This window comes from Sinocyclocheilus anshuiensis, unplaced genomic scaffold (assembly GCF_001515605.1).
Source record: "Sinocyclocheilus anshuiensis isolate Anshui unplaced genomic scaffold, SAMN03320099.WGS_v1.1 scaffold868, whole genome shotgun sequence".
Taxonomy (NCBI): Eukaryota; Metazoa; Chordata; class Actinopteri; order Cypriniformes; family Cyprinidae; genus Sinocyclocheilus; species Sinocyclocheilus anshuiensis.
In genome coordinates this window covers 104,499-112,993 of record NW_015552624.1, presented here as the reverse complement: position 1 = coordinate 112,993, position 8,495 = coordinate 104,499, and the positions used below count along the sequence as shown (strand labels likewise).

Genomic DNA, 8,495 nt, shown 5'->3' with positions numbered 1-8,495 from the left:
GGGAATAGTATGGTGTGACAATTAAAGGTGAATCACTAAATGCCATCATTTTACATCTAATTTGTGCTTATGAACTGACATGGCAACTCCAAAAATCATTTAAGAGCATTAAATCTAGCCTAATCGCTCTGTCATACTACACGAAGAAATTGCCATTATGACAGCAGGTAAGGTGATTAGTTTATTGTTTTATCAGAGGCATTTTTTAGCACTAGGCTTTCAGGTTTGATAACACACTCTTCCCTGTTTGTCCAAAGAATGATTGCGAAAATGAATAAAATCATGTGACATAAATAGACCAGATAATAAATACTGGGGAAGCAAAAGCATCATATAATAATTCTGCATAGTCAACATGATTGATGTTCCTCTACATGTGGCAAATAAGCTTTAAATATATATATTTCACAGTAAAAAATGGCCTCATTCCCTAATAAATAACCCTTCATAAACACATACTTGATATTCAGAACAGACCTAATTAATATTCATGAGTACATTACACTTATTTGTCTAGTTGGCACGTAAATCGGAGCATAAACAAGCTTGTAGTTCTAAACTTGAACACTTACTGACTTCTTCACCAAACCGGCGGTTAGCTGACAGTTGAAACAAGTTGTTTATAACTCATTTAAAAGCACCAAACAAAATCAGTCGAGAGAGTCAAAGTGAAGCCGAAACTTACCAGAATCAGCGCAACATTCTCACTAGCAGCCTGCTGCCCTTCCGCGATAACAACCGGATGTGAGGAACGTCACATCCGCCAGCTGATCGACGCTCAGAAGCGCTCGCGGCTAAAGCCTGAAACGCCGAAATGAAACAAAAATGCATCACTTGATGCAGTATAATGAGAAATCTGAATAAATTAATATAAGGTCTTAAACCAGTGTGAATGACTAATATCAAATTACCATCGTTTTATTTTTCAGTTAATAACACTGGTATTTTGGTTGACTGGTTGACGTGTGTAAAAATTGCAATGAACACATTAATAAAAAGTATATAAAATGGGACATTTTATTGGGCAAGTACAAAAAGTGGATGACATTTGTGACCCTGGATCACAAAACCAGTCATAAGGGTCAATTTTTCGAAATTGAGATGGATACATCATCTGAAAGCTGAATAAATAAGCTTTCCATTGATGTATGGTTTGTTAGGATAGGACAATATTTGGCCGAGATACAACTGTTTGAACATATTACTAATCAAAAATTAAGTTTTGATATATTTACAGTAGGAAATTTACAAAATATCTTCATGAAACATGATCTGTACTTAATATCCTAATGATTTTTGGCATAAAAGAAAAATCTATAATTTTGACCCATACAATGTATTTTTGGCTATTGCTACAAATATACCCGTGTTACTTATGACTGGTTTTGTGGTCCAGGGTCACATTTGTACTTTTAGTCTCTCAGTTATGCATGATTTCTAGTAAACGGATGGCCTCATTTCCCACCACAACATCATGAGGTCTGTTTTTCTTATATATGTTAATGGTCTGATCTAGTTTTAGAATTTCCCACCGTCAGTAATACTACGGTGACTGCAGCGTCAGGGCTTAAATCCTGGGTTTCATTTCCTCCATCAGCCACATGTTCCCATAACTCACCATAAAACACTATGATCACTATATTTTGTGAAGTAGGTGACAGCATCACGTCCCACCTATCTGTTAGTCACAATGCCAAACACAGGGATCTGATGCAAACGTTAGTTTAGGAAGTTAGGAAGTTTCCTAATCCTGGATCCTCCTAATGATATGATAGTCAAAGCAAAAGCTGTCAGCGAAGAATCTGAGAAATTAGATTTTTCACTTAAATCTATTTTGGGAATCCAAGCCAGATCAGTTTTAGCCCAGATTTTGAAAGCATCAAAGGCAGAGACGTTCAAGGTATGGGATAGAGAACCACTGTGCCGCCATCTGTTTACAACAGAAACTGGATGTTTTTGCCAAAACTGCCCACACATGCTCGTCTTGGTGGTATTAAATTGACAATATGCCTTGTTGATGAACATTTTCATTGTTCAGAGTATAAAAATCATACTTTCTTTCCAAATGTAAAATTATAGAACTTCATACCGAGGTCAAACATGTCCAATTTAGTCCAAATGGCAGCAAGACTATGAAATAAATTAGAGTTAGCCCGTTATTATGATCCCAAAATATGAAAAAGAAGATATTCTTTAACACTTGAATTCAGTGCAAATATATTTATTGACACAAGAGACTTTAACCTCAAACATTTCCATAGTCCTATGGATATATTTACTAATTTGGTACATTTTCTCAGATTTTCTATAATACGTTAATCAAAATCAACAACATGTACCTGCATGAGCTTCAGAGGATATGCATACAAATATGACTATATTCAATATAAAGCAGTACAATTTCTTAAAAAAGCAACATGTGGCTGTTGGTTTTTCATTTTAAATCATTATCAATCATTTTTTAAAATAGTTTAAGAAACTTAAAAACTAAGATAAGTAATAAGTTATCCAGCTAATAATAATGCAAGTTGTTTACTACAGTAATTGACTGAAATGATTTACATATGTTTCTGATATTCCTGATATACATGAGCACTGAACTTTCACCCCGAGGCACTGAATTTGGATTTTTGTAGTTATCTGTAACCAAATACAGTCATATCAAGAGATGCGAATTCTATTCTGTATGCAAATATGATGTTTATAGCAGCTTTGATCACAATGTCATTGACAAACCACAAATGAATCACAAAGACAACACTGTAGGAATGTGTTATTCACAGTCAGCCACGATTAGTTTGTTCCATGAGGTGAAAGTCTTCCAAAACAGTGAGATAAATCAAACTAGAATTTGTGATCTTTACATGGTCCACTCCGTGTAAAAGCAAAACAGCCTTTATTGGGATACTTTTTCAGAAATACTTTTCAACTCTATGTGTGAAACCTCTTTAATGACAGAAAAATTACTGAGTGCACCGATATGATTTCGCCACATCTACCAATGGTGGTGAATTTAGAAATTCTTTTACATCATTTTAGAAATTAGTAATAATTTATTTTTATATTTTCAAATATATAACATTTTATGTTTTTATAAATATAATTATATTTATAAATATGCAAATATTAAATGTTACATTTTTATAAATATATTTATATTTATAAATATGCAAATATAATTACAAACATTCTTTTTTTTTGTGCTAAATTAAATATAGTTTGAAGTGCAGTCCAACTACGAGGATGTTGGCAGTGGTTTAACATAACGTTAAACAATAATGCTGTGAAATACTTTCCATGTGCTCTGGGATTATTGTTCTTGGCAAATTATTTCATGGAATTCAGTATAACAATTCTCTGTACTCCAGATGGCAGTGTAGGCCCACAGAAATGCACCGATCACAAAACATACTGCGACTCAAAACACACATAAAACAAACATGACATGAACACTTGACACATTTCTCAACACTTCACATTCGTACCGCGCTCCTCATAGAACTAAACATTTGTACTTTACCTGTTTGTAAACGCAAGGATGGTATTATATGACTGCTGATGGATTTTACCTTATATATTTCTATAATCATGCCAATGTCGGGGTGAGTTATTTGTTTGAGGTTGTTTGACCACTTCAAAATTCCAGTCTTTCAGAGTCTCTTTTTGTCTCTGAATACAAACAGACAGCTGCTTTTATCAAACGATGGAATTATTGACCAGTAATCAATAAACAATAATTCTGATTTCCAAACAAGGTTCTGCATTATGAAAAAATCTCTAAAGTTTCTCAAACTTTGCTCTTTCAGTCCACATTTCTGCACTCATCCTCTGCCATATCATCCGCTTCTACTTCCTCCTCCTCCTCTTCATCAGTCGGTGCTGTGGCTCCTGCATTTCTCATGCCAGGCTGGTGTTCTGCCATGCCCCTTTGCTCCTGTGAATCTTTAAAATGAGTATTTATTAAATAAAATAAAATAAAAAATGGAATCAACAGATAATCTCATCTTTGATTGGCTAATGTTTTGGGTTGAATGTTACATGCAAATATGATAATGTTTGTTGACCTGGAACATTAGCATTGGTATGAGAGAGCAGCACAACATAAGAAAACAATGATGTTTTAAAGACACAAAGACCAAATATACTTTATCAGTGTTTAAATATAAGACTAAGACAGAACTTTTTATAAAAAGTGTAAATTTGCATTGAAATTTAGTGGGGAAAAATGGAGATGCACAATGAAAGACTCTACTCTGGACCCAAGAGAAAGAAGTAACTCTTCGGTTTTCCCCCACTTAAAACAAGTCTTAAAAACCCAATGACCCAAAGTCCACCTCCAACTGCATGAAAACGGTGCTAAATAGTGTCTAAATGTGTGCCTACAATATATTTGTCTGTGGGTCAGTCTCAGGAAACTGTTATCTGCGCTGTTATCACTTAATATTAATATAATTAACAGAATACTGAACAGTTCACATTATTTGGTACTGTAGTTTTATCGCTGTTTAATGCATAATTCAATAGAAATGTATTTATTATATATGCATAATGCAAAAGAAATGTTAAAATAAACATTAAAAAACGTAACTTTTGACTTTTCTTTACATTTGCCCCTTTAAAAATAATAGTAGTAGTAGAAAAAGTATATAGTAATATTAATCTAACATAACAGAAAGTGTCTTCTCTTACTATTGTTTTTGTAAGGCTGATGTGAATGTTCAGCAGTAATCTTTTCAAATTAAATTATAAAAAAATAAATACTGACAGCATTAATAAATAAATAACAAAAATTGTATAAAATATTATAAAATAAATAATTAGATATTAATAATATAAAACATTATAATGTAAAACATTAATCACTGCTGTCACTGTTCTGTGAGAATGGCCTATATTTCTTGATGATGATGACATGCATATGTAGAGGGTTCCTCTGTGATGTGATATTAAGATTACCAGGTATGCAGGATGAGGAAAGCTCCGCCCCCCCTTCCTCCTCTACATGACGATACACACCTAATTTCTGCATGTGAGCTTCAGCCATCTGCTGCACGGCTATAAACACACACACACACACACACACCACACACGGGGATTCACAAATCAGGGATCACCAAACCACAAGGAGAAAACACAGGAACATACTCAAACACACACAGGTAAAGAGGGATGGATGGGTCTGTTTACTTTTTAACAGGACTTCTGCACCGTGCCAACCAGAAAAGGTTTTATTTATGCTGCAATGATAGGACATATATGGACAGGGATAAACCACCTGTCTTTTTGATGATTCACAAAACAGACAAAACACACATTCAGAGACAATATCACAGTAATGCATAGCTATTTTCCCTTCTTTTAATTTCACACATTACTATAATAAATTCATGTCATCATTGTCCGATTTATTTGTTTTTGACAGAAAAAAGGTAATTTTGACTCTCAATTCACTTTTTTCCTCACAATTTTGAGTCGGTGTCTTACAATTCAGACTTTTTTCCTCACAATTCTGAGGAAAAAAGTCAGAATTCTGATATAAAAACTCAGAATTGCGAGATATAAACTAAATATAAATTCTGACTCTCTTGCAATTCTGAGTGTATATCTGACTTTCTTCCTCAGAATTCTGAGTTTACATATTACAATTGTTTTTTTTTTTTGCCATGAAATGAAAAATACAAATTTAATTGTACATTAAAATGTAACTGCTAATTTTTTTTTTAAATCTCACAATTCTGATTTTCTTCACGAAATTGCGAGTTTATATCTCACAACTGAGATTTTTCTCTCTCAGAATTGCGAGTTAATATTAGATAAAAACAAGTGTGGCAGAAACAAGCTTCCTTAGTTTCTCATAGAACGTGCTAAGAGAAATACATAGATCAATTGAGACAATTAAGCAATATTAGAAAAGCAGTAGTGCTGTCAAACTCAATATAACTTTGATTTCAAATGGATTTTTCTATCAACAATAAGTTAATATTGTGTAACTTACAATTAAGACAAAATACAGCCAGTTATTTTATTTTTGCTTCGTCAATGAAAATAGATCTAAATTAAGCAAAAGACGAAAACAACAGCATCATGTTGACATAATCTAAAGAATGTCCTCAGTGGGTCACAATCTTTCTAGTGCACTAGTCTGATGGCGAATGTTTCTGATGGACGTCTGTCCTCTAAAACTGTGTGTGTTTGCAGCTGTATGCTATCTGCTGTAATCTAGGATGATCCAGAGCAGCACAGACTCACACCCATCACAGCTGTCTCCATCTCTAATCTTACTCACACACGCATGGTAAAATAGGAAAAACAGACTTGCAGCTTGGGACAGTTTTTAAACCCAGGGCCAGCACAGTGCAGGAAAGTCTTCAGAAACAATATATACCAAAGGAGTATACACACTCTAAAAAATGCTGGGTTAAATACAACCCAGTGCTGGGTGAAATATGGACAAACCCAGCAACTGGGCTGTTTTGACCCAGCAGTTGGGTTAAATGTTTAACCCAACCTTCTGGGTAGTAACCCAACCGCTGGGTCAAAACAACCCAATTGCTGGGTTTGTCCCTATTTTACCCAGCACTGGGTTGTATTTAACCTAGCATTTTTTAGAGTGAATACAACAGTCACAGATCACATATCACAGGCAAAACTACAGGCCTTTACCTTTTAATGATGGTGGCTGGTAGATATTCGGGTTGATTCGTTTTGGCTTGAGGACACCATTTTCTCCTACAACCCACTGAAGATGGCATAAATGTTAAATGTAAATACGATATATATATATATATATATATATATAATGACTATATATAATATTTAAACAGTTAATTAATATTAGCTGTAATAATTAAATTATTAATACAATGGTTGTCATTTTCGTTAGCTTTTTAATATGTCTATATAATTTTTATTTAAGTTTTTGGTTAATTTCATTTGAGTCATTTTAGTAATTCAAACTAAATGAAAATGAGAATGTTGCCTTGGCTATTATAAAATTTGTTATTTTATTTATTGATTTATTTATTTTATTTAATGTTTATTTTATTTAAAGTAATTAAAATGTTTTTATAGTTTTATAAAACTATAGTTTTTTTAATAAAAACAATAATAACCCTGATAGGAACATTTACATTTTTCTGGTAAATATTGTAAATGGATAAACAACAGCAAGAACAAATTTTGAAATCATTATGAAAAATGCTTTTCTCTCTTATATTAATGCAATGTTTTTACTATGGTATTATTTATCATGTACCATAGAGATACAACAGTATATATGTATATAATCTATAATATCAGTACTGTATAATCACTTGGGCACAGTATGTTTATTGTAAGGGATTTCAATGAGGGAAGTTATTACCATAAATATACGCAACGTAAATTCAGCATTACTCATGCCATTTAACCTCCAGAACTGAGGTGGCACTGTGGTACCTGATGGGTGGAGATGTCATCCTCAGGAGATGTTTGGTCTGCTACTTTGAACAAAGTGGCAGGTGTGGGTCTTCGTCGTCGAATCTGAAAGATAAGCAGTAGAGAAATGTTACCGCAAAATAGAAAATGAAAGAAAATCATCACATTTTGCATAAGTATCAGTGAGGAGCCAGGCCACTTTTATTCATGGCGATTAGCAGTACAATTATTACAGGGTCAGTCCTCCTGCAACATAATTCATTTCACAACACCTTTGCATATTAACGTGTGATATAGGCTTATAATTTGTATTCTTATTTTATTACATTTAAATGAATCATTCTGTATTCATTTATTTTATACATTTTACATTTATATTTATTTGTAATTCATCTTTATCACAGTCTATCACAAACCCCCTGCAATATCCCCATTTAGGAAACCTTGTTCTAGATGTTGACTTTAATAAGGACATTCTGAATATATGTCATTGCACATGTGACATCTTGGCCAAAAAAAATGTGAATTAGAGAACTATATCTGCTGCCTCCCTCCACTCAAACCCTTTCGATTTCCTCTACCCAACAGTCCCGGAACAGAGAACATTCATACAAATCTGCCAGATACTAAATGCGCAAGGATACAAATGGAAAAAGTGACTTTAGAGTACAACGAAGCTCAAAAGTACACAGAGAACCGACTGACTAATGATCTCAAGAAAACAGCTCTTCCTCAACTAATCTCCTAGTCATTTAGTAATTCTGCCAGGTAAACAACCCCACATCATGGCAAAATCCTGACTGAAACCACTCAATTATTAACTTAAAGTTTACCAAAAGAGAATAGGAGAATTGTTTATGTGACCGTCACAATGAGGTCCAGGACAAATTTTCTTTCAGGGACAATAAAGTATCTTTCAATTTCAATTAAACTTTGATATGGGTTTCATTTTTAATAACAACAAATAAATGAAATTTCACCAATTGTGTCATTTTAACAGTCAAAGATAACCAGAGTCAGTAAGTTTGATCCCAAACTAAACCCAAGTGAAGAGCACTGATCGAAAGAGAAAATCTTTC

General features: G+C 33.4%; 2 protein-coding genes across 7 annotated transcripts in view; both read right to left on the bottom strand.

Annotated features, from left to right (window-relative positions):
• The window catches only part of LOC107666331 (stAR-related lipid transfer protein 3-like), a 13,674-nt gene extending 12,887 nt beyond the window's left edge, over positions 1-787 (bottom strand). Inside the window, exon 1 of one of the 4 annotated variants that reach the window (XM_016457584.1) lies at positions 686-787. The gene's annotated coding sequence lies outside the window, so the exon portion shown is untranslated. The other 3 variants (XM_016457581.1, XM_016457583.1, XM_016457582.1) reach the window with 3 other exon arrangements.
• A 2,393-nt stretch (positions 788-3,180) lies between these two features.
• LOC107666329 (protein phosphatase 1 regulatory subunit 1B-like) overlaps positions 3,181-8,495 on the bottom strand; it is a 19,684-nt gene continuing 14,369 nt past the window's right edge. The window contains exons 2-5 of one of the 3 annotated variants that reach the window (XM_016457577.1): positions 7,438-7,521; positions 6,664-6,739; positions 4,957-5,055; positions 3,181-3,942 (exon numbers count right to left, since the gene is read on the bottom strand). In XM_016457577.1, coding sequence (XP_016313063.1) covers positions 3,803-3,942; positions 4,957-5,055; positions 6,664-6,739; positions 7,438-7,521 — 399 coding nt within the window. In that variant the 3' untranslated portion in view covers positions 3,181-3,802. The remainder of the gene's footprint in view (positions 3,943-4,956; positions 5,056-6,663; positions 6,740-7,437; positions 7,522-8,495) is intronic. The other 2 variants (XM_016457579.1, XM_016457580.1) reach the window with 2 other exon arrangements.